The sequence below is a fragment of the Pieris brassicae genome, chromosome 13 (genome assembly GCF_905147105.1).
Source record: "Pieris brassicae chromosome 13, ilPieBrab1.1, whole genome shotgun sequence".
NCBI lineage: Eukaryota > Metazoa > Arthropoda > Insecta > Lepidoptera > Pieridae > Pieris > Pieris brassicae.
In genome coordinates this window covers 2,264,189-2,292,188 of record NC_059677.1, presented here as the reverse complement: position 1 = coordinate 2,292,188, position 28,000 = coordinate 2,264,189, and the positions used below count along the sequence as shown (strand labels likewise).

General features: G+C 35.6%; 1 protein-coding gene across 1 annotated transcript; it reads right to left on the bottom strand.

Annotated features, from left to right (window-relative positions):
- LOC123717687 (mediator of RNA polymerase II transcription subunit 14) lies at positions 1-27,932 on the bottom strand. The gene is made up of 24 exons (XM_045673826.1): positions 27,502-27,932; positions 27,164-27,391; positions 26,790-26,994; positions 26,283-26,415; positions 23,984-24,218; positions 23,126-23,339; positions 21,894-22,111; positions 21,337-21,496; positions 20,730-20,870; positions 18,152-18,269; positions 17,237-17,379; positions 16,388-16,628; positions 15,914-16,051; positions 14,290-14,494; positions 13,541-13,700; positions 10,911-11,051; positions 9,000-9,093; positions 8,115-8,212; positions 6,840-7,044; positions 5,445-5,659; positions 3,085-3,246; positions 2,288-2,545; positions 1,456-1,589; positions 1-841 (listed from the first exon to the last, which is right to left on the bottom strand). Exons 1-24 carry the CDS (start codon positions 27,636-27,638, stop codon positions 721-723), a joined length of 4,104 nt encoding a protein of 1,367 aa, XP_045529782.1. The 5' UTR covers positions 27,639-27,932; the 3' UTR covers positions 1-720.
- Between the last annotated feature and the right edge of the window lie 68 nt (positions 27,933-28,000).

Here is a 28,000-nt window from a genome sequence, read left to right as displayed (position 1 = left end):
TAATCACTTACAATAACTGTACATGGATTTTTTATTCTAAAAATATTGAACGAACATTTCTCTATTTATTGGGATGAACTATACATAGTCCGTCGAATTAAAAACAAAATTCAATATTATAATTATTTCGTACCATGTAATTAAATAAATAGATTACGTCCTTGGATGAAGTCATTAAAGTTCCTTGTCTACATTATTCTCTGGTAAGCCTGCTACAATCGACAGACTATACAAATACTAAAAGGCCACTGAAATGTTTAGACTTAAATTCCCACAGCACTGGTACTCTGCATGCTTAACGCCAAGTCTTTTGATATTTTTATATAGTGGATACAGAATACCAGTCCTGCTAAGAGGCATTAAGTAGGTACTAAATGTATTTTAATTCTCATACAAAAATCTTATAAGACACGCACGTTGGTGTACGTAAATACGTACACCAACGTACACCAACGTATACGTGGTGTTTGTATAATGCTTTCAGTGCGATTCTTATAATTTAATCTAATAGGATTAGGTACTTAGCACGAATACGTAAAATCAAATATAAAAACAGATCAAATTTCATCAAAATTGGTTCAGTAAATTCGAGATATGTGTATCCAATTTGAAGTTTTCTAATTTATCAAAATTATTTTTCAACAAACATTCAGCTCATGGTCACAAATGGCTACGTGCGCACTATCATGAGAGCGCGTGCGCATGCCAAGAGGCCAGGGGCTAGGAGGGCGGAGGGGCAGAGGGAGGAGGAGCATCTTGCGGAAGGCTGAAGTTGATGAGCAGGTCACGCACCACGGGCCATAGGATGCACTCGCCGTGTGGCTGATGGAACTCTGCAAATCTAAAAAAAACATTTTTTTAGATTATGGATTGCAATATGGGCTACAAGTTTATTTGGACCTTTACTGACAGTGTCAATCATTTGCAGTAATATTACTCTTTGGAGTACCAGTTTGGGAATTGCTTTTTTTAAATATTTTATAATAGGTTGAGGGTGGAGAATAAAATATTGGTACGGACTTTCTTGATTATAAATTTGTTTTTTTTTGTAAAATATAATAAATTTTAGAGTTTTATGTAACCCTGGGCTTTAGGAAACGCCATCAAATATGGTGTAATATATAGTAAAACTATATATTTATGTGTTTATATTTTTTTCTTGTCTCTACCACGGTTGATTCATTAATAACAAATGTATAATAACGATAACAATGATAGTAATAATTATATTACAATTAATGTAATCCTGTAATAATCTTAGTAGTGATAAGCTAAAATGAAATAATTGTATTATATGTTTTCGTGTCTATGGTAATAAAATCCTTTTATTAATCTTTATCTAATTTAACTTTATTTAACCAATTTCTGTAAAGTAGATCATTATTCGAAAAATAAGCTCATTAAGAAGTTTCACTTCTTACGTGTACTAGTACAAGCAAACAGTTTTCTATTTACCTTTTAATATGCATATTAACAGCGCTATGGTGCGGCTGCTGTGTGTCCCGTCTGTCTGCTATTTGCATTGCATTCGATTGCACATCGTATACTAGTGGAAGTACCAACTGAGTCTCGCCACGCGTTAGACATATCTAAAACAAAACATTTTTTATCTGTGATTTGAATATTTCTTTTTAATCACCAAAGAGATCACGTTAATATTAGATACTGGCTGTCAAAAATCGACGAATGAAAAAAAAAAGTAAAAACGCACGAAACACTGCTCAAATGATTCAAGTTTTTATCTAAATAATGTTGTCACATCATTATGGCCTGACAACATTCTCCAGATAGGTACATTTTAAAATACCGACAAAGAATGAATACTTTAAATCAACCTAATACATTGTAATTGCGTATTAACGAACGTAAGTCTTCTACAATATAATGTTTAAAGAACTTTACTTCTCATTACAATTTTTTTTACATGAGAAACTTAATATATACGAGCAAGACACTCGTCCCAATTTTTGTCTACTAGATTCACTTTGACATGTATCTTTAAGTCCTCTTGAATTGGTTAAACGCGCTAATATTAGTATTTAGACGGTAATTGGTTAAATAGTTGACCTCATACTTCATAGACTTCAAACAATTTATACGCTTCGGCTTCGGCAAGATAAACAAACGCGCTTGAGCAGTGATGTAATTGAAAAACTCAAATGTATTATAATTAATTCAAAAAGTCCCTATGCATAAATAAAAAACATCGCAAATGGACATCAATTAGCCATTTATCTTAGGCCTATCATAACTATGCAGACAATATTTATTAAAAAAATATACATACGAAGAACAAAATCTTGTGCTTAGCCAGCAACACCGCAGGTTGACCCGTGGGTACAATCTGTGGGCCATGGGGCGGAATGCGTAACGCCCACTGCAACTGCCACAATGCCGGCGCAATGGGGGCCATATCTGCCCGCATCAGGGCAACCAGGGATGGCAACGCGGCTGCTGGGGCGCCCCAAACACGACACCAGCCCTGAAGAGACGAAGCCCGATACGGAGCAATCGCTACGCGTTGTTCGAAGAATTTCTCCATTATCTACAATAAGGGAAGATAATGACGTTAAAAGAAAAGAAAAGAAGAGAAAGAGTCTGTGCGTTAAGAGAACCGTGGTGGTATATATATAATAATGTTTATTACGCTTTAAACAAGGTCCGACCAAAAAATATTAATTTTACAATTACACGTTATAATGCTAGAATATTTATTATGATACTATAAGATTAATAAAAATAAAAATTATCTATTCGCCGTACATGTCTGAGTAATAAATATTTAGAGACTATATTCATTTCCTGCAGCAGTGTTAACCTAGTGGTTTTGGCGTGCGACTCTCATCTCTGAGGTCGTAGGTTCGGTCCCCAATGGACTTTCTTTCGACTTTCTACGTGCGCATTTAACATTACCTATCTACTTTATCTGCTACCTACTTTTTTACAGCTTTAGATTGACAATCTAAGATTGATCATGATACAGAAATCTGAGACCCAGACCTAAAAAAGGTGGTAACGCCTCGGATTTATTATCTAATATTTAAGAAAAATATCCTAACCTGCGACGCAAATTATGAAATGTACCTGTAAATCTTCAGCTGTCCAATTATCCTTATGATCCGGCTGCGGTGTGAGCTGAAGATGCAACGACTGCAAGTGCTGGGGGTGCAAGGCGACCCTCGCAACCATACCAGCTGCCTCACAGCAGAATGTCACGCTCGTGGCTTCCACGGAGACCAGGGACAGCTGAATCGGAATAACATGTTACGGTAGGCATAGACAACTCCACAGACTAATTTGACCAAGGAGACCAAACTCTTTGGTAATGTAGTAGTGTGCATGTGTGTTTTATGTGTAGACAAATGTAGCCTCCATAACTCTTCTACATCAAGAAATCAGGCGTAAAAATTGTATACACAAGTATTTGAACTCGAACTAATTTTCTCTTCTGGAAATATTTCTTTGATAATTCAAATGCCACAAATTTTATATTCCAGCCGAGAATTGAACCGAATTCTAACAGCTGCTAACGCTAAGGACTAAACTCTCATTTCAGAGAATTCTTACATACTAAGGTACTTCTAAATATTTATCGCAAGAGACCTAAAACAAAAATAACAAATATTTCAATATCACGAACAATATATCGAATCAACTTTAATTACTTTTTATTTATTTTATTACTTTTGCTGGCACCACTGCCTACTAATTCCAGGTTTAGTAATACTAAGTTATCTTTACTTGTGCGTTTTTTACTGTTCGTGATAAAAAGGGACGTAATTATCACTCGCCGTAAAACCACTTTTAACGTGGATACCCGCACTTAATAAAATTGATACATTCACTAACAAATTAATTTTCAAGGTATGTATAGACTCAGATGTTGAGACTCGTATTATAGATAGTTAACTGTCAGAATTCTACGGAATAAAAAATCAGAGTCCAGCCGATTGGAGTTTAATTAAGAAGATATATATAATAAAGATAAAATTATTTTATAATATGTGAATGTGTTCATTATCCAAATATATATATATATATATATATTCTCTATATATATAATTGAATCCCTATTTCCCTTGGTCACCGCATCACGCATGCACGGCTGGACCAATTTCGCAAATTTTGTTGTGTTTGTTATTGGCAGGAGATGGAGAAATTCTTACAAAAAATTAAGAAAATGGCGCGGAAAATTAGAATATTTAAGAATACTTTTGTTATGATAACAAATTTTCTTTTCAATGCATAACGCTTTTACTATTCAAACTTTGTTGATGTAACCTTATGGCGTATGACATAACATTGACATAATGCGTGCTTAAAATATCGTCAAAGAGGATGTAAGAAAAAAGTCGTTTAAAATAAATGCTTCGACCAGAGTTATTATATTGATAATCAATATTCATAGTTAAGACAGGACAACGTCTAGTGTCTAGTACAATACATAATTGGGGCGGCAACGAGCCTCAACGCCCAAGTGTACGTAGTGGGTGCGTAGACGGCTTATTTCTGTTACGAACTGATCTATTGCTTACAACCACAAATAGTTGGCAGTGTCTTCCATACACTTATTGAATTGCACTCTGGTAAATTTTATACTAGCTGTTATATTACGATGTGTTTAGTGCAAACAGTAGTACGGGAGCGTTCAAGTATTACGTCACGCAATTTTTGAAGATTCTCCCCCAACCCCCCAAGAAACTAGCCGTAACGTCTCTGTATCCAATAGTAAAACGTGTGACCACCCCCAGTGACTCTTTATACCTAAAACTTACCATTATGTGGTGTAAAGTACTGGAAAGTGGAAAACAATAGTACACAAGAACAGAATGCATTCCCCTTAATAGATATTGTAGTGTTATTTATACTTATATATACACGTTCACATACACACTCCGTTAAAAAGGTTAGTTTTAAATTAGCTAAACGTAATGTTAAATGATGTCATATGATGAAAATTACGTGACATAAGTCATTTATAAAAGTTATGAGCATTCATTTTATACGTTTTCTCTAAATGTTCTAAAAGAACTCCGAACGCATAGATCTCTACTTAAAGGTGACTCGAGAGTAATTTAAGTGACTATATATATATAAATATAGGTAGAGCAGTGTTGGCCTAGTGGCTACAGCGTGCGACGCTCACGACCCTGAGGTCGTAGTTTTGATCCCAGGCTGTGCACCAATGTACTTTCTTTCTATGCGCATTTAACATTAGCTCGAACGGTGAAGGACAAACGTGAGGAAACCGGCTTGCCTTAGACCAAACAGGCACAGAAGGCTGATCACCTACTTGCCTATTAGATGATCAAATGATCATGAAACAGATACAGAATCTGAGGCCCAGACCTAAAAAGGTACAACCTTTGATTATTATTATATATTTATATTAGACCGAAATTAGACTTTTATCACCAGCTAGTGAATATAACTACTATACTCACATATTCCTCTTGCTGAACTACCCTTTGTAGAGCTCTTTTCAAATAAACACAGGCCAGGAATCGTTGCAATGGCGCCAAAGCTGGCCCTGGCGGAGCTCCAGCAGGTGGTTCGCTTGGTGTGCAAAGTGCTTCCAGTTTGCTACCTGCCATGGGCGTGGCTGTCGATCCCGCCCATTGGCGGCTGCGACTTGCCGTATTCGAAGTGGGTTGGAGCCCTATATTCACAATTATAAGAATTAATATAATTAAAATTTACTTTCCTTACTTAAAACGATAAATTTGTTTACCTACTCATATGTATGTACTGACTTTGCTGTGAATGGAAACCTGGTTATCCATATCACAGGTCCTTATCTAGTTTCGAAACCAGTCTCCCAATACCTTCTCAACTGTATTCTTATTTCTTGTTGTAAATGTTATATGGGAGAAAATAAATCAATAAAATAAAAATTATAGTAATAATAATAAAAGCCCTTTATAACTTACATGCTATTCTTATAAAATTATGAGTATTCTTAAATCTAATTCACGTAGCAAAATAATAAAAAAAAAATATTAGCAACCACTTTGGTCAGCATGTCTGTCGACATAGGCCTCCCCCAATTGTTTCCACGTATAGAGATACGACCTTGGCATACCGTCTCCATCTTCTAATTTGACCACCTCGTTTTCTTTTCCTGTTCCCCGGGTACCACTCTATTACATACTTAGTCCATTTTTCTTTGTTAGTCCTCGTTATATGTCGAGTCCAGTTACATTTAAGGTTTTTTCGTTTTTTTAAAACGTTACTGACTTTGTTTTTGAAGTGAAACTTCTTTAACGGCGTTGGATAGAAAATTACCGTAACATTTTTCGGTTACGCGTCACAGTTTTCCGTTACGTGCCATCTTTTTCTTGTCCCTACCACGGTTGATTCGAAGATAGTCTATTAAATTATCATAATTATATAATTTGTAGTCATGTCTATGATAATAAAAGCCTTTTGTGAAACTTTATCTAAAATAATTTTATTTAACCAATTTCTTTTAAGTTGCATATAGTAGATCATTTTTTGAAAAATAAGTATAACGTAACCTTATGTTTAAATCAAGATACAATTTTCTAGATCGCTTTTAGACTTGAGACTTGACTTAGAAAGTTCCTAAGTAATTCGTTGTTTCATTTACAAATTGGGATTGCTTGCACGTGTAGACTGTTGTTGACCATGACTAATAAGTAGGAGTCACGGATTATCTATACGTTTTTCGTCACTCCATTTAACGACAACCCTCTATAACGCCATAAAATTCACAGTACAGTTTCGTTATATAGAGTTTATACTGTATTTAATATTTATTGTATATTATGTCTCGTAATAAAACACCCAACAGTTTATTAAAAAAAATCACTTGATACCTTTATGTTCCATGTGTCTCGGCGATGGATGATGTCCAGGCGAGGGTCGTGGCAATGAGGGTGAGGCTGGCCACGCCGTGAAGGGAGAAGTCGGTTGGTGGGGAGACGCCGCAGGGGCGAGGGGGGAAGGCGCCAAGGGGGATGCAGGGGATGCTACCACTGCTCCCCCTGGAGGTGAAGTGAGGTTGAACGACGAGCCCCCCATCTAATAGACGATAATTTTAAACAAGTTTATATGTGTTATTATGTTTTTACATAATTTAATAGCTACAACGATTATACCGATAGGGAATACTAAGGACCACGTTCGCAGTTCATGGGAATAAAAATAAAAAACAGGTCTGCCTTTAAGGCCTTGTTTAGAAACCTTGTCAAAATGAAAAAAAAATCAAACGGACTCTCGAGGGATCAGCGCTCGACAAAACAAGTGAACTATATCTTGCTCGTGTCTGCCTCTTTGACCCAGATCGCTCATATTCCAAAAGCAATTGAATTTTTCTATAGCTTGAACCAGGAACCTTAATTCATTAGGAAAATTTTGTTGTGTTGATCCGAACTTTAATTCTTATAAATACGAAATACGGGAAAATCATATACTTCTACGCTCGCCAGCTCCCTAGCTAAAATATATTGGTGTGGAGAGCTGTAGTTCGTGTGTTTGTTTTTCAACCGAGGAGAAAAGATATCACCTTCGAGGGACAATCATTAAAATGTATTGTATTGTAAATATATTCCAAAAATCTTGAAAAGTCAAGTCAAAAATCATTTATTATAGGTAACACAATGTACACTTATGAATGTAAAAAAATACACATCAAATGCTTCTAATTTTACATTTACTGCCAGTTCTCAAATCAAGGGCGTAGAACGGAAGAGAAGAACTGGCAATAAACTCTCCGCCAGTTAATCGCCAAGTTTTTTATTTTACACAACGTTTGTAAGGAGCTACAACCATTACACCATGTTCCACATGACTTCTTAAGTAATTAATAATAATAAAATAAATTAAAAACAAAGATTTGTCCTATAGCAGCTGGAGGCATGGTGAAATAGGAGCACGCACGTACATTCTCGTTGGAACAACACGCAATATATGTCTTTTCAAAAGAGAATTTGCACTATTTTTGTTATTCTATTATTGTGTACACATTGAATGTACTTAAAAGAAAAAAACATACATAAAACTGTTAAGACTTTTATGATTCTTATCAAAGAATTTTCTCACAATTGTATTTATCTTAAAGTAACCAGGAAAGGTTAAAGGAAATATTATACCTGATGCTGTGCAGGCGACGCGGGGTGAGGCGTGACAGGCGCCGAATGAGGTGTATGAGGCTGCGGTGGCGTTAATGGCGCTTGGAAACGTAAGCCACCTAGGAATGTTAATAATAATAATTAAAGGTTTCCAATAAGTTCCATGGTCATCCAATGAGATGTGGGCAAGCGCACTTCTGTATCCGTTTTTCTTTAGATAAGGAGATGTTTAGGTATACGTTGTCAGCTACGACGTGCACGGTTCTGTACGATATTTTTATCATACAACGTAATTTGTGATAAATTAATTGTATATGCCGGGTTCGAACCGACGACCTCTGTTGAGTAATACATGCATAATAGAGTTGACAAACGTCGACAAAAACTTTAAACTCTAAAACTCTTTAAAATAATTTCATTCCGGTTCGAAGGACCATTAAACAATATTCCCTAGAATAGTTTTTTTGTAATAAAACTAATGTTATTACGTTAAGATTTGCAGTCGGAAACTAAACTGCGACAAGCTGCTGCACACAAGTGATTGTTTTCGATAGATTTATTATAAAAAAAATATATTTTCGATTATGAAATTTATTAATTAGACACCGTCTAAAATTCATCATCATTAAATATACATATCAGAATAAGCCTAGTAGACTAAACTTAGGACGGCTGATCGCAACGTGTGTCCCGTTCGTATATATTAAGTTTCTTGTATAAAAAAATATTTTTATAGTGAGAAATGAAGTTTTTTAAACATTAAAGCTTTTATTACATTTATTTACAACAAGACATTTAGCAACTATTTGAGGAGATATTTAAATTAATTTGAGGTCGAAAATAATCTTATGAGATTAAAACAAAATTTGGTCGGACATAAATAAACAAATTTTCCAAAATTATTACCTGGCGGCATCGGTGACATAGGTGATAGAGGATTATCCTCTTCCGCAAGCAATCTCGCGCTGATGTTATCTTCAACGTATCGCGATAAGAAGGCCTACAATCAAAATTGTGATTGAATATTTATTTAGGAAACAAGAAATTAATAAAAAAGATGAAAGAAATGTTTAGTGACTTTTAAAATGAAACGCTAACAAGGCGTATTGCACCTGCGTAGGCCAGAAAAATACGCTTGTGTGTGTTGTGGTTGTTACTGGCCCTTACTCAGCATTATGCTGTAGAGCAGACGTCTTTCACAGCACTGGTCTTTGTACAAGAGACCACAACAGTTAGTTTGCGTCTCAGACGCAAACAAAAGGAAAAATGGTCTTGTTACTAAAACTACTTATAATCGCATTAACTAGATTACACAAGCAGGATTTTGCCCAAAGAAGAGAAGTAGCATATACGGCAGCCCCGTCTGATTAAATCGGGTTGGGTAGGCCTTAAGAAAACACTTTTTGAACGGATTGAAGCTATGTATTATTGTAACTTATAATAATTCCATAATTTTAAATTTAACTTTTTTCCCGACGTTTCGCGTGTTTTGCAACGTGCGTGGTCACGGTGACTGAAGACGAAAGGTGTTGAATGTCAAATGTATCACAGCTGTAGATAAAGTTGTATTTATTTCTCCGGAGTTGGTATCGACTAAAAGATGACGGGTTTTTGCAGAAATGACTCACGGTGTCCTCTATTTTCGCGGATTGTTTGTTTTGGGGTTTTAGTTTGGATATTATTGGATCCCAGGTGTTTGATAATTTTAGGCCGTTTACTGAAATCCGGGTGTTTTTTTTTATTTCAATGGTTTCGCGTACCAATCTTGAGAAGAATCTTTTTCTTTCGCAAGTACTTTCGGCTGGCCAAAGCGTATGTAGTCATTAGGTCTATCGAGTGTGTGTTCAGACTGCTGATATATAAGTTTATAATACTAATACATGGCTTCAATCCGTTTAAAAAGTGTTTTCTTAATGTATGAGAGCTATGTTAACAAAAGACAATACTATGGGTAGGCTTTGTCATATAGACCAAATCCAGGGCATAATATAGAAGGGACAAGTTAAAACTACCCATAACCGATGAGCTGAACTACAAAATTGGATGAAGCGAGTGAGATGGACCGTAGCAACTGGACATCCGTGGTCACTGCGTACTTCGGAAGACAGACGTGATAATATAAATGAATAAAATTATCAATTGAAGTTTTCATCTTAGGTACCACTTGCGAGGTCCCCCTCCGGGTTCACGGGAGGCTTTTATCAATTACGTAAAATAAATGTAATAATGGTTCAGGACCGAACGCGATGGAGAGTCACTGTGGACGCCCTTTGCCCCATCTAGGGCTTATTGGACATTAAGTCAAGTAAGTTTTTAAATGACATGCTGAAATATGTCTGGCTACGGCGTGACTCCGACCATTTAGGTAATCGTTACGCTTATACTTCTTTTGGCGCGTTAGGGAAAAATGAGAGGAAATTGTTACGATGCGCGTGCGCACCGTCACAAAAAACTAAAGTTAGCTATTGTCACCATTTTATTTTGTGATATTGAAAACAACTTTTAAACTAGATAATGCGTTATAATAAACTTTGAATGTATTAAATATCTTTTGTCTATTGTTAGTGTCGTTTTTTCTACAAACGTAGAATAAAATTTTATCTTGTTACGCCTAAGAATTATAACTTCGAACACGTGCACATAAGTACACACACTTATATTAATTTATTTATCAAATCGAAGACTCAGAGGCATCAGAACGAATCCAACCGTCTCGTCTCGTTTTCCTATTGTGTGATCGGTATGTTCTAGCTTTCAAAAAATATCCAATTAGTCCAAGCATCTTCGTATAAATAGACAACATAAAATGATTAGTACCTTAAGACCTTGTGCAGGGGCAAACTCTTCCACAGCGGGACTGCGATCGAATTTTGAGTAAGCGCCATCTCTTATCGTAACCATGTTACCGCCACGTATACCAATCTCCAACGAATACGCTCCAGCGTATATTACACGAATCTGAAATATATATTACATTAGCGGACCCAACCTGGCCTGGATAATATTGGCATTAGAGGAGTCTTTCTCAACCTCTTGACCAGCTATCTGACAGATAGGACTCAAAGAGTTAAGCTAGGTAACTTAATTAGTAACGTAAATGAAAACCCGATTTCTTTCGGCGTCCCTCAGGGTTCGGTTTTAGGGCCAACGCTGTTCTTGATATATGTCAATAAAATGTGCAATACCAAAATCAATAAAGGTATCATCACTTGTTATGCTGATGGCACTAACTTTTTATGGGGATACATGGGAGGAAACTTATAAAAACGCTGAAGCGGACCTTCACAAACTTAACGCGTACTTAACCAGCAGTCAGCTAACTATTAATCCATCTAAAACTAACTTCATAACTTTTGCTATACGTGATAAGAGCCAACCCCCCTCCAATCTTAACATAAAATTACACAAACTAAATTGCAATTGTAGTGAAGACTGCGGCTGTGACACGCTGCTTAGGGTGAAACAGATTAAATACTTAGGTGTGATTATTGACCAAAATCTAAACTGGCACGCCCATGTTGATGCAGTAATAAAAAGGATACGTAGGTTAAGCTGGATTTTTTGCAATCTACGTCATGTAGCGGAACCAAACATCATATATACCGTGTATAAAGCATTAGTTCAATCTGTTATCACCTACTGTATCACAGTGTGGGGTGGTTGTGCGAAAACCAAAGTTCTAGCACTTGAAAGAGCTCAGAGAGCAATTATAAAAATAATGTTACTAAAAAATAAAAGTTTTCCAACTGAAGAGTTGTACAAGTCTTGCAAACTACTGACCATACGCCAGCTCTATATTCTGCGTTGTGTCCTTAGGAGACACGCAACCTCTCCACATAAAACAGACACACCTCAAAAAAGGACCCAACATAATATAATAAGCTACACAATTTGCAAGACTACCTTTGCACGTAATCAATACAACAATCGCTCAGCTTATCTCTATAATAGTTTAAATAAAACCCTTAGCTTTCATAATCTTACATACAAAAAATGTAAAACAACTTTAAACCATTGGCTCGGTACACTCAACTACAACAAAACAGAAGCATTGTTCAATCATCTAATATAATTTTTCCTTAATCCATCTTTTCATGCAACACGCGCAACACATTTGTTTCGTCTTTCACAAACACATTACATAGTCATCATAATATATTCATATATTTGTTTATTTTTATTTATTTATTTTTCTTTTTTTTTTAAACCAATTGTGTTGGTTGATTTAAAGAAGAGCGAAGCTTCCCTGTCACAGGTCTCTGACTTACTAGGGAGGCCTCTATCTGAATTGTATTGTACATATATCTGAACAAATAAAGAATTTTGAATTTTGAATTTTTTGAACACGTTGCCTTGCATAATACAAGCGATTAGGATATTAAAGTATGTGGCATCTGCTTTTCTCCTTTCTCGAAAAAAATGTTGCCAACATACGAAACCAGGCTAGCGCACTTTAATATTTTGTCATTGGAGAACCGCAGAAAATTTATTGATATTTCGTTTGCATTCTGATTGCCCGAACCTTCTATATTAATAAATAAATAATATTAATTTCGTGTATTAATCCGTTTCGAACGCTTTTTGGTGAAAGCTCAGATTCCAGATTAAGCATTCTTATAAACGAGCTAAGTATATCCAAAGTTACTAACCTGACACTTTAAAATCGATTATTGTTTAGTTTTTTTTTGTTTTTATTAGTAATTCTTTTGTTTAATGTCTGTTGTTATTATTTGTATGATCTCAACGTGTATAGTGCTTAGAATATTAAAATTTTTATTTTTTTGTTATAGTATACTGCTTTTGGCGCGTTAGGGAAAAATTATGAGAGTAAATTTTTGCGATGCGCGTGCGCACTGTCACCAAAAACTAAAGTTAGCTATAGTAACCATTTTATTTTTTGATATCTTTTAAACTAGATAATGCGTTAAAATAAAACTTTCAATGTATGAAATACCTTTTTTCTATAATATCGTACATACAAACGTAAAATTACATTTTTGAAAAGAAGTATAACTTCTTACCAGTGTGCCGAGCGTTGGCAGGCTTTTATCAATAAAAAAAATAAGTACTGACTGCAGCGCCATCTATGAATATAACATGAATATACATGTTCCAAGGCTCCAATGGTAATAGGACAGTATTTATTTGATTCTTTAACACATTAAAATCTACTTAAAAACTAAGGGTATTTCAAGAAAATAATGTACCGCTTATTAATAGGCAGGCAACGCACTTGCGAGCATTCTGGTAGTATAAGAAAATTTCATAGATTTGTAGTTCAGATTCAGTCGCGACGCTATGAAGTATGATTCTGTGTGTCAAAAACAAACATCATTTGACATACCCAAGTCATACTCAGCCCTGCCACTGAATCCCTTTAACATGCCAGTTTCCTCACGGTTGTTAAAAAAAAACAAATTTAGACCAAAACCAAGGGTCGCTCATACCTTTCTCCAAGAATGTGCAATCAACGTAAACGTCGGTGTAGGCATGAGCGTCCGCACGTGATGCAGTCCCACTTGAGGCAACGTCGGGAGACGGCTGAGCGAGAGCAGAGGGGCGTATGTCTCACGTAGGACCACGCCCAATGAGAGAAGATCTTTGCTCCTGGAGATATATAAAATTTTCTTACTAGCTACGCCCCGTAGTTTCCCTTGTTAATACAGTCGTAGCTTTCTTTAATAAATTTACAATTTCGACAGCTGTTAGCGGATTTGTCCTGTTGTGTTAAATGATATAACATATTCATATATATACAGAATATTTTTCTCTAAATTTTTGCGAATCAATAAATTAATTATTTCAAGCACTGTTCACTTAGTGGCTTCAGACTCGATCCCCGGCTGTGAATCAATGGACAATTCTTTTCGAACGGTGAAGGAAAACAACCGTATATAAGTAAAAGGCGTGCGTCAGGCACAGAAGGCTGATCACGTGCTTGCCTATTAAATTAACAAATGACCATGAGACAGATACAGAAATCTGAGGCCCATACCTAAATAGATTGTAGTTCCATTGATTTTTTTATTATTTTTATTTAATAATTTCAAAACCGGTTTGTAAAATAAACTATCATGTTCAAGAAGAGAAGCTCAAATAAAATTATAATCTCTGTGGCAATCAAACATAGAACGCTAATAAATGAGCGTATATATACGCGTATATATACGCTATTACGTATCACGTTCGTACATACCAGTTAACATAATGTTCCAAATGATGATGTAAAAGATGATGGGCGTTTGCTGCGGGTTGATGAGCTGGTGTTGCCACAGTATATCTCTGAGTTGGCGCGTTCCACTGTAAAACTGCTGTCGCACGTTGGCCGGGGCCAAAGCCGAGTACGAGCGAACGGTACGTATATGAACGTATACATATACCATGCCATAGAGATTCGCGTTCTGCAATATAAGTTGACTTTAATAGACTTCCCATTTTATAGACTTAGACACCCATCGAACAAAAATGTCGATTTTGCTTCGAATACCAGTACAGTATTAGTAACCAATTTTGGTATCTGCGCGAATAATTACTTTTTATATATTTTACAATATCATTAAAGTGATTAGTAAAATATGTTATGTAACCAATTAAGGTTATGTTTCAAAAACACAACTGAATTGTATCAGTAAAGAAGAGTACAAGAAGTTTTCTTTTAGATAGTAAGTACTTGTCAAAATCACACACATATACATACTCCTACACACTAGGATATCACTGACAACAGACGTCCTGAACACTCGTCTTTGAATTTTAAAAAGTGATGAAAGTGCATATTTAAATCATTTTTGAATTTTAAAAAAATAGTCCAGCTGTTTAGGAGGAGTTTAATTACAAACGCAAACACACACATAGAAGATTTATACAGAGGTTACAATACGAAAAAACAATAGGTGACTTTGAGCCGTAAAAAAAATTAAAATCAAAGTTAAGGACTTATCCGGTCGCCAAACTCCAAAAAAGTACTTTGTTTCTTTCCATTCTTTGTCATCGTTTCTTGAAGTAGGGCGAATGGAATAAATATATGTTGAAGTTGAGTAGTTTATGTATCCATTTTGAAAGATCGATACACGATTTAAATAACTTTGCTCGATAGAAAAAAATCCAAACCTAGCTAATTTTTGACACTTTGAATTCGTTTTATGACGAAAATGTATATAGAATATGATTTTGAAATTTACAAGATATATTTTATCGCAAGCCATTAATCCATTACAGAAAAAAAATTGATAAAATTAAATTAATTGAACGTTTTACATAAGTAATTGTTATTACGGGCCGGCGCGCCTCATGGCTCCAGCTCTTCATTGCGTACCGCAGCCCACCCCGAGAAACTGACACAGCAATTCGTGCTGAGACAGGGCCTTAATAGCAGATCCTTGACAATTGTGAAAAGTACATCGTTTGTCAATTTAAATTGTCTACTGTTTGTTTAGGAGTATTCTCGGAATTAAATTACGCGACAAACATAAACGCGAATACATCCGCAGAAAAACCTATATTATTGATGCGGAGCAATATGGCCTTAAACTTAAATGGAGATGGGCAGGCCACGTAGCCCGTTGTACAGATGACAGATGGTCTAGAGCAGTAACCGAATGGATGGGTCCGAAAGGAAGACCAATAGAGCGATGGGCCGACGGGATCGATAGGGTAGCTGGCAGAGATTGGATGACGATGGCACAAAATAAATTAGAGTGGAAAAAGTTGGAGGAGGGCTTCTCCAGGACAGGGGCCACATCATAGCTAAAACTATAAATTTATATTTTTTATCAAATTTATGTCAAAGATAGGCTTATTATTGTTTCTTTAATAATTACCTTGTACAGGCCTAAGCATATAGTCGTGTAGTAGTGTATGTAGATGAACAATGGCCGCCCAATCAGCTAGAAATGCCTCCGCAGTTCGACCAGCATTAGTCCCAAGCTCGTACTGAAGATATACGCAACGACGTTCACCTACAAAATGTATATATGTAATTAAAATCTTAGTTTTTATTAGTTTTGTTAATATCCAGCATAGGCGAAAAATACAATTTAAAAGATTTTATATGGAAAGCGTTCCGTCCACTAATTGAAGCACCAACGTACAGTACGTAGTAAACGTAGTTTGCACGCATTATCTATATTTATACACAATATAAAAACAATTCCTTAACTTTTCTGAACGTTGTTGGGGCCTGCATTTTTGTAATCTAGAAAAGGCTTTTTTTAAGTTCGGAATTTTAAATTACACAAGGTTCTGAATTTTTTCATCTTTTTATACGCAAGCAACGAGCACGCCCCAACACTCACCTTGTTCCTTAGCACTCGGCGTACGCACGGGCGATCCATGGAACACGATTTCCGCCGTCCAAACTCTAGCTTGGTTCTTCGTCGTCAGTCGTATTGTGGCCGCGAGCAGACGTGCACGTAACGCAGCGACCGCGTGCACGGGCGCGCTATCCGGTTTAGGTAGATCAACTATACGCATCGCGAGGGCGGAACCACTCCATTCCGGTTGTACCCCACCGTGGGTTACGCCGCGATTTGCCAGCTAAAGGATTTTTCAAAAAATGTACACAAATACTCAGAACAACTTGAGAGACAATTTAGCCTTTAAAAACTGAATTAATAGGGAAAATAAAGCAATTCATATTTAACTTCGATTCAAGATCTGGTATTGTTTAATCTCGTGTTCTTAAATAAACATGAGATATTTTGATTATATCAGGCAAAAATCCTATGGAATTCGTCATCATGGTGATTGTGAAAATTAAAGACAAAAAATGAATGACAGTTTACAAAATTTGATTTCGGATTTTTTTTATACAACAAACAGGAGGATCATCTGACGTTAAATAATACCGCCCATGGACCCGCTCATCGCAAGCAAGCTCGCGAGTGTGTTGCAGGCTTTTTTAGAAATCGCCCTTTTCTTGAAGGAACCAATTGTTTAATGGTACACGAACGAGCGTGGTGAATTATGTGAAGTATTAGGTACCGAATCCGGCGTGTCATTTTAGACAAACCCAGAAAACTGGACACACAATATTTTAAATAATTACGTCATTTGATCTAAATAACTCAATATTACAATTAAATATGAATATTACAGTTTTGAAAAGCATTCAGTAATTTACTGCTAAGTCAAGGAGCGTTTACCTCTCTAGCGAGATTGACGAACGGCACGCGTTCGTCAGCCGCTGCAACAACGTGCGCGAGTTCGGGAAGGAAGTACGCCGGTTGACGTGCACGCACTGATCGCGTTGCTGTAATGGCTAATTTTCGCTTGCCTGTCTGCATACCTATATTTTATATATTATATTAGACAATATTAAATTTAACTGGTGAAAAAGCAAATTACTCACTCACTGATAAAAATATATGTACTCGCTTAAGCCAAATACAAATACAGGACTATACATTTTTTTGTATATTTCTACATTAGTATTAGGCCTTAAATAATCCAAGTTCGCAATGAATATTTATTTATTTCTTTTTCGATAACAAATTAAAACAAAAAAAACAATTATACGAAACATACAGCCAGATTGAATACATATGTATACAAAAAGACTCAAACATTTACAAAAGAAAAATATCAATAACAATTATTGAATACATTTAACAAGGTAATACTTCCACTTAACGGGCTTTAACTTACGTAACAATATATAACCTCCAAATGCGAATCCTCAAACACATTGTCTCGAAAAATGTGCTCGACTCATATAAAAATGAAGAAAGAGGAATTTTTAAACACTGCAAAATATTGCCCAGAGTTAATAAATGCCTTCTAGTCGAGCACTTTTTTCGAGATGACATAAAGAAACGAGTGGAGCATGCTGCATGACTAAGAGACTCGGCTCTGTACATCGAGAGCAAACAACGTATACGGTGAGAGAACGCTGAGGTGTTTGCTGCCGCAGCTGATAAATGGACTAGCCAATCAGATATTAGCGTTATGGATATTCTTAAAACTCCTCTTTAGCATATTCCGTGAAATAATTCAGAAGAAAGTAAAAAAACGGACGAAAAATAAGTATAAAGCCTTTATAAACATAAATATTTTTTTACCTGGCGTATCGAGCGGTGTGAATGGGCCGTGTGTTAGCGTAAACGTATCAAGTTCAACCAGGGCTTGTATCTTCAAATAGGACCTTGCCACTGTTGGCGATGCACTACTGACACCAGACTGGAATAATTGGAAATATATATTATTTTTAATTTATAATTTTGTCCTATCCTCCATCTAGGATAGCAATTTTTTGAAGAGGCAGAAGAAAGAGGTCGAAGAAGGGCAGTAATCGCAGCCCATGGCCACCCATTTGGGTGGGTGCGTATCCGGCCTTTGCGGGAGGAGTATGCTATCTTTTTAAACAATTGGAGGTACCTAGGTAACACTGAAAATGTTTAGTAAATGAAAAACGGCTTAATGTAGAAAGTTGCCACTACTTTTATTGTTTTTCGGAGTAATCTCCGTTCCTCTCTACGCATCGTCGCATTCGATGGAACCACTGAGAAAAGCAGTGGGCCCATTCTTCCTTAGGGGTCTCTTATATGGCATTTTCGTACGCTTTCACCGCATCTTCAGCGCTCGTAAAGCGAATACCTCGAATTTAATCTTTAGTTCTTGGGTATACATGAAAGTCACAGGGTGCCAGGTCAGGACTGTATGGCGGAAGACTGATTTTCTCGACACCTGCCATAGTCAAATATTAAAAAGTCCGTTTTTCGAAGTGCGCTGAAGCATTGTCGTGGTGAAGGAGGATCCTGCTTCGTGGGCGCTGCTGTCGAACTTTTTCCACGACAACAGGCAAACAGCGATTGACATACCAGTCTGCAGTAACTGTCCTTCCAACTTGTAGTATAACTGTCGTGAAATGACCTTTCCGATGGCTTGCCCGTATCTGCTGATAGGGCACTCTCTGATCTTCCTTTATCATGCGTCGCACACCACTGATGTTATTCAGTAGCCGCTGTTAAAGGACGTCCCTCACGCGGATCATCATTGAGTTTACTGAGTCCACTCTTAAACTCGTTAAACCAATTGCAAATAGTGGCACGAGATGAGGCTTCATTAAGACATGCTAATCGCAGCCTATCATAGCTTTGTTGTTGAGTAAGCCCACAACGAAAGTTTTTCGCGTTAGGTTCATTTTCACGTGTAACAGAGTTTTAGATTTGCCGCCAATTCGCAAAAACAAATGACAAATGAATGCAATACATTAGGTTACCAAAGAGTTCTAAAATTGAAATTCAAAAAAGTTTTCATTAGCAATGTTTCTAACTGGTCAGTTCTAAATACTTTCAGTGTTACCCACGTATCTTCCAAGGAAGAACTAAACAATAAATCGATTCAACAGTACGATAGTTGGAATAAAGTGACTAACATAGCAGACTGAAAGACTTCCAGCCAGGGTGATGCGGCTAAAATCTGTAGTTATTACGCCCGTACGCGGATAAAACGATGCAAGAGGAATCCATATCTCAAAAACTAAATTTTTATGAAACTTGGACAATTCCCTAAGTAGTATATTTGATGAAAATCAAGGATCCTCTTGATTTGGACTTGTTTTCAACAAATTTATAAAACATTAACGAAATTTAGGACATGATTGAAACAAATTATTATCCATGTCTATTATAACATACAAGTATTTTTGTAATATATAAAACAAATTATACTCTGATTTTAATCCTTAAAATTCTGACAGCATAAATTTTTTGACATGTCAGAGATTACAAATCTTTTTCGCCTGGCATATTTTTCAATTTCAATACGAGTTTTAACATATGACTCTATACACATATTTAAAATTATTTTGTTAGTGGATGTATCCATTTTATTAAGTGCGGTCCTCCACGTTAATAGAGGTTCTACCGCAAGTGACATCACATGATCACAAACAGTAAAAAACGCACAATTAAAGATAACATATTATATCTAAACCTGGAATTAGCAGGAAATGATGCCAGCTAAAGAATAAAATAAAGTAATTAAAGTAAATTCGATACATTGTTCGTGATATTGAAATATTTGTTACTTTTGTATTAGGTCACTTGACTATAAATATTTCGATTTACCTTTTCGTAAAACATACAAAATATGTAACATTCTCATTTATTGCCCTAAATTTGTCCCTTTTTCGTTGGAGAACTTTTTTAGTAGCAACACTTATGAAATGTCAGAATTCTACGGAATGAAAATTACAGTGTAGTGTTCTTAAATATGTAATTATTTTTAATAAATAATTATTAAGAAATCTGCTTGCAATTAGATTTTTTGCGTATAAATGTAAAGATAGCTTGGAAGTAATACTGTAAATATATCTTTATATATATGATTTAGAGAATTAACAAATAAATATTGAGAAAAAGACTTTTTGAATTTTTTTTCCGACGTTTCGCGTGCTTTTCAGCGTGCGTGGTCACGCCGTCTAAAATTTAGAATTATGTAAATAATTATAAGTTTTTAATAATAATACATAGCTTTAATCCGTTCAAAAAGTGTTTTTCTTAATGTGTAAAAGCTATTAACAAATGACAATACTAAATAAATATTGTTTTGTTCACCATAATTGTCATATATTAGAACAATAGATTGGTGTGGTGTATTTTAAGAAATAATAGATATTCGTCAAAATTATATTACCTCGTCCTCGCACTCCTCGGGCGTGCATCGCCTCGCTCCCGCAAGATGAAACGATAACGATACGCTACAAGCGCTTCCACTATTAGTACTAGAGCTGGTAGTCGCTGTACTGCCAGCTGCCACTTCCTTCATTTCCACAACCTTCAAATATAATAAGAGTTTAATTATAACAATCTAAGACACCTAACTCTAAAAACTCAGAGCAAGCTAATAATTTTATATTCACATTAGTGTGTACGAGTCAAGGCAGCATTTTGCTCTTTTAGATTTTCTTTTTATAAGCCTCGCGAATACCTAAATCGACTTACGCGAGAGTAAAGCCAGGCACTCACTTCAGCATTCATTTAACATTAAAACCTTTGTCATACTTATATCATTTTTAAGCAACCCCTGAACCGTTCATATTGGTCCTTCGAGCCGGAATTTCAAAGAATTTTCTTTTAACGTCATGTCTGGTGTTAGAGACAGTCAGTTATATTATAAGTTAACGTTATTAATAGTACTGCTTGTTGCCACAGTTAGAATGTTTAATAGGTTCAGGAAAATGTAGTCACAGTACTTATATATAAAGACCAAATTAATGTCACTTTTATATTATTTTCCTTACCAATATATGGTCTGTATGCCGATGCAATATTACATAAAGACGATCAGATGACAGCTTGTTCAACGGATGCTCGGGGCCATGCATTAACGGCAAGTGTTCGCAAACACTTGCCGGTAAATGTTGGAGAGTTTTCTCACAACGTCGTGCCACCAACCAAAACCTGTGATAAAAGATTGATAAAAGATGGAAGATTACTTTAGTTAAAAGTATAGATACTGATTAACAATAAATTGTTGCGAATTTGTTTCACAACAAATTTTAAACATCAATTTGATTTATTAGTGTAATTTTACATAATTAGTTACATTCTTAGTACAAACTGAATCAGTTTCAGTTAATACTATTCATTTCACTGTTGTATGACTGATAAATCCAATAAATAACACTTGATTGAACATTTCGTTAACTTGGGCACGTCACCGAGAACTTGTTACTCGCGTTGATCGTCAAAGCTACTCGTTTTCGTTTATAAAAAAAAACAACAAAAAAAAATATATATATATAATCTCGTATCTACATAACGTACGTACATTTGTACTAATAATAAAAATCGTTACCTCAGCTGTGTAAGCAACGGCCGCAAAGCTTTCAGATCAGCTGCACCCAAAGCATTAGCCAATTCATTCATCTTGGGAGTGGCTGGATAAGCCGGAACCCGTGCTCGTAGTTTACCACCATGAGCCCCGACTGATACCAGTAATTGCTCAGCACGAAGACACGGCGACACCACTGAACACGCTAACACACATGGCCAGCCTCCTACTGTACACTCCACCTATGTATTTTATACTTTTAACTCTTGGACGGATAATAAATAATAATAATATAAAGTTAACATTAACTATGATAACAGCAAAACAAAGCATGAACCATGCAAATTAGCACAACATTTGACAAACAAACCAGTAGCCCTATTTATTTTAGTACTGGCTGAGTTCACAAGAGTTGCTTGTTATATTGTGCGTCATAAGATCTATGTATATACAGTGTAAACTCTTTATAACGAATTTCAAGAGATGGACCATTTTTTCTTTAAAGAGAGTTTTCGTTATACGGAGCGAACAGAAAAAAAAAATACCAATTACAATAAATAATTAAACAAACAACCTATAACAAGGTATTTATTTTTTCCTTTGATATATTGCTTATGGTCTAATGTAATAGAAGTATATGTGTGTTAAATTGGAAAGTCATATTTATGTATATTTTAGGCATAGGTACACATTGTTTTAGAATGTATATATAAATAAATAAGTAAATTATTGTAAACACATATACTCTGTTATATGTATATGTCTGTTGGGTTGTTTTGGAATTATCTTCATGGCAAAATAATATATTTTTTTACCACGTGTTAATGCAAATAACAAAGGCAAGATGGCTGTTTATGATCTCAGGTGTCTTCTTAGAAATTAACGGCACCTCAAACCGTTAGTTTTGCAGAATCATCGTTGTAAATATTATTGTGTAGATGTTAAGATATAATATTTATGTGGAAATATAAACGAAGTTTTGTTCAAACTTAGCAATATTACCGAAAATATTTTGCTCTTGACTGGCTTGATTGGTTTTTATTAGTGTCCGGCATTCTAACGCACTAACACGCACACAATAACAATGAAGTTCTCGCACAATCCAATACTACGCTTTACAACAATGACAACAATGATTGTTGCCAATTGAAGAAATTACGTTTATTATATGAAACGAAAAATTTAACAATCTCTATAAATATATATATATTTAATTCAGGGCACAACTCAGTCCTGGGCAGCAAAAAAAAACTTACCCCCAAATCATTCAATAGTACTTTTAAGTCGTTTAGGCGTTGTCGTGAACGAACATGCACCGTGTGCGCCAACAGTCGTTCCATTGACGGGGCATGGGGTGTCAACGCAGTCGCGACCCTGTCACCACCGGCCAACGCCGGGACGTGGCATACGCATAGATTCTCTCCTTCAGCCCCAATTATTAAACGATACCCCAACTCACAACCCAGTTCCCTGTAACGAATATTTTTTATTAAACCGAATTTAACAAAGATGGCCTTTAGGTAAGATTCAGTGTTAACCGCTAAGTCTTCTTTTCATCACAAATTTATTGGATTTTAACGAGTCATACTTCAGACTAAGTATCATTTCTAAATCCCATCCTTAGGGCTAAGTACGACTCCTATACATCATTTTCGATTGAATCATATGAGTTTTTTTTATAGAACAAAGGCCAAAGGGGCATCTGATAATTAGTGATATCGCCGCCCATGGACACAGAGGGCTCACGAGTGCGTCGCCGGCCGTTTAAGAATTGATACGCTCATTTCTGGAAGGACCCTAGTCGAATTGGATCGGAAATACTTCAGTAGATAAGCTGGATTCACAGTGGTGGTGCGTGGCAAAAACTGTCTTAAGAAAGTTATCGAACGACGGACGTTGAGGGATTTCGTATTCTGCCTCGACGTCCGATGATGTAACTTGAATTAATTATTGTCATTATTGTACCTATTAAGAAAGAGTACATTGTGTACTTTGCTAACATGACATAAGGTTTGTTTGAGGCTTATAGGCTACTAGCTGCCCCCGTGACAGGAGATTTATATATATTAAGACTTTTAAGGCAAATAAAAATGATTTAAAGAAAAATTCCATACCGCCAATAGGAAACCTGCAACCTCTGTCCTGGTATATATTTATCCACTTGGAGGTGCTTCGCTAGCCGGTCTCTACACAACCTCAATGTCTGAGTATACAGCAATTCCAGAGATAGTGATCGGCAAAAGAACCTCAAAGCTGTAAGGGCACCATTAAGACCAGCTGCAGCCAATCTAGCTTGAGCAACACCACGAAGCCATGTAAGTTGAGATGTGTGTACCAATGGTTTGCCTTCTGGAAATTTAAATAGTATAAATAATATTCACTTTGATAATTATTTAAGTAAATAATTAAATATACTCTTGACACACATATGTTTGCCTCAACCATAGTAAATACATACTGTGAAAGAATAATTCCTTACTTAACTCGAATGCAAGTGAGAGCCCGTAACTGAAGCTCAACTCAAGACTCAGTGTTAAATCCAATAATACGATATTTACTATAAATATCAGCTTTTTAGATACAATACACTCCATGTAACGACAAACTCTTTAAAGCATCGAAATCAATTGGCTTTGGTTGGTGTAGCCTGTCTACAATGATAAACTAGCATTGCAACCTCTCTCAATCACAACAAGAAATGAGTAATGAAGTACTTTTTAGTTGTTAAATTAGTAAAAACTGCACGGTTGTGTACTGTCTTTTGTCGTTTCATCATCCTAGCCCGCAATAAACTGGACTGTCGGTATCATGCATACGAACTTTCTAAGGAATTCCTTATTTTCTTTACAAATTGGGATTGCTTGCACGTAGACTGTTGTTGACTATGACCAATGAGTGGGAGTGATAATCCACGATAAACTATACGTTTTTCTTTTCTCCATTTAAAAACAACTCTCTATAACGCCATAAAAGGCAAGCCCTTCAGTGTCGTTATATAGTTTACCCCAGGTACATAAGGGCATTCAAATAAATACTTGAGATGGCTTGACATAATATGACAGTTCTTTAGAGATATGACTTATATGTATAGTACTTGAAACATTAAGTAATATAGTGTTTCATTAAAAAAAACATTAAAATTCTTTTTAGTTCTGGGCCTCAGATATATTTATCTGTTTCATGATCATTTGTAAATCAAATAGGCAAGTACGTGATCAGCCTTCTGTGCCTGACGCACGCCCTCGACTTTTTGGGTCTAAGGCAAGCCGATTTCCTCACGATGTTTTCCTTCACCGTTCGAACGAATACTAAATGCGCACATAGAAAGAAAGTCCATTGGTGCACAGCCGGGGATCGAACCTACGATCTCAGGGATGAGAGTCGCACACTGAAGCGACTAGGCCAACACTGCTCCATAAAGTTTTTTTTTAATTCTTGGTACTTTTGTGATCTTCATTTTTGTAAAAAACTGTTTAGATTGATTTACTTGTAAAATTTATATTTGAACTAGCGGATCCGATGGATCCGATGGAGATGTTGTCCAGTACACACTTGTTACATAGAAAAAAAAATATCTAATGTAAATCATTTTTGATTCCACTTAAACACACAAAAAATTTCATCAAAAACTTTCCGGAAGATTTATATATATATATATATCAGCTGTTTATTTGCTGTATAGATAAATAACCAAGGCATCTGCCGAGCTGATTTGTGAATCTAAACCAATAAGGGCGCTACCCAAATGCATACAAAAAACAATTAAACAAATCGGTCCAGCCATTTAAGATGAGTTTGGTGATACAAGTACAGTAGAATTATACATAACTATAAATATTTTGGGACATCTTTAAAATATATTTATAATTAAATTAAATAAATTTGTAAACAAGGAGAATAAATAAATTTATTATATGGAATATGCTTTGGGGCTGTCCATAAATCTCGTGATGTTTTTAAAAGATTTTTTAACCCTTCCCTCCCCAGGGTGATATGTGGTGAGGTTTAAGACTACCTCCCCCACCCCCCAAGTATAATCTAATCCTATTCTAGAAAATTAAGGACCACGATAAAAATGTCTAAACTGTAAGGTTGCAGGTTGTTTTTGACTGGCATGAAATAAAATTAAAGGATTGAAGGAAGAAATCATGCGAAAAACAAATATTGTATTGCATTGTATTGTGTAATTAACAGTATCTATGTATGTATGTTAGCGTGGACTCAGTTTCCGCACTTAGACTCTCAGTAGGTCCATTGTGCGTAAAATGAACAGTATAATAGTTATAAATTATAAATGAAACACACATGTACACACCGCCTATGTATATAAACATGCAACAATAAGCAAGACATTCTACTGGCACAATAATAAAATTACATTGCACAACTCATTGTACAATTTTGAATACTTACCACTAGTTTCATTGTCTTGAATAAGAATAGCAATATCCAATAATCTCCAAGGTACATTAGGCCCATCACCCATCACTGTGAGGGATACACTAAACTCCTGACCTACTGAAAATGTTGCTCTGCCATTTTCAACCTAGAAGTCAATAAAATTATTAGTTTTGGAAGCCTCCAAAACTAATGTATGAAAAATAGCAAAAACTAACTCAAGTTAGTCACATTACTGAAATAATTTAAAATGCTTATTGTCAACTTGATGTGGCAGCATGACTGCTTAAAGCACTTAAATCATTAACTTCTAAAAATTATGTTACATATTTCTGTTAAAAGCTTTATTTAAATGTATAGTACTAAAGTAAAGAAACAGTATAAATATTGTTTATTATTTCTGGAAATAAAACCCCTTTGGAATTGCATCTACTTTATATGTGTATATCATATAATATGTAAACAGTAGAAGAACTAGTCATTAATATATGCCAATAACTTTTAAGAATATATAAACAGTACCTTTAAATTTCTGACATCATTAGGTAAAGAAGCTGTGGTAAGCCTCTGTCTAACAATGTGTGCTAGTGATCTCAATGTTGATCTTTTTTCTCCAGCTGTTAGACAAGGTGGCGGTACCAGCCGCTCACGAATTACAGCTGGTAAACGACTGTAGGTTCCTAATGTTAGGACTTCTACTGCTGCTGCCATGTGGAATGTTGGCAACCTAATTATAAAATAATCAATATGACATACAAAATTAAATCATATATATGTAATTATTATAATTTTTAATTTGTTAATTTGTAAAATACAATGATATTTTGCTAAAATATTTTAGGTAATACAGGTAAAGCTTATAATTTGAAGTCCTATTAATAAATTAACACACAAACCTTGCATGTACTAAAGTTTCCCTAGCCACACGGGCCAATACATCAGCTGTTTCAACAAAGAGTAAGGCTTGCTTGTCCAAGAATGCCATGATATGTGCAGACCGATCTACTTTAGTAGCACTACTGGCCCATTTTACAAGGGCCAGTAATCGAACAAAAAGTTGGCGCGTGCGAGCACTGAATTTGTATATTGCTATCTTTCTCTCCATATCCGTTTTTCGTGGCAATCTAAAGACATTAAAATCATAAGAATGGTATGGAAGTAGATTAAAACTGAACCATCATTTATAAATCAAAATAGTATTATGCACTGTACTACGAAATATAAAATTACTTACAACTCTGCTAGCACTGACAACTCATCGTATGTCCTTTGAACTATAAAATCTATAAGCAAACCAAGTGAAATAGAGCCGCCTCGGGGCCCTCCACCCTCTGTTCCTTGAGTGCATCCTTCTATTGATACAGGCACCATGATTGCTGAGTAGTCCACGGATTTATGAACCAGATATCAAAATTTAACGCTTATTTGTAGTTTTCTCAAAAGATATTCATTTTCGAGCTGCACACTAAGCTGAGAATGAAACTAACTACTTTTTGTTACTTGGTGTCCATCATATAAATTCAGTTTTATAAATGTATTAGCAACAACAGCCTCTTTTAGTTTTTTAATGTTTAGATCAAAATTTAAAACTAATTTACAAAATATCATTTAAATATTAAGATAACACAATTCTAGTCTCAACAATTGAGATGTGAGAACTCAGAAGTCAGACATGAGAAATGTCAAACGACTCAAGTTATGACAGTTGACGGGATTGCCGGCAGTCGCACTAA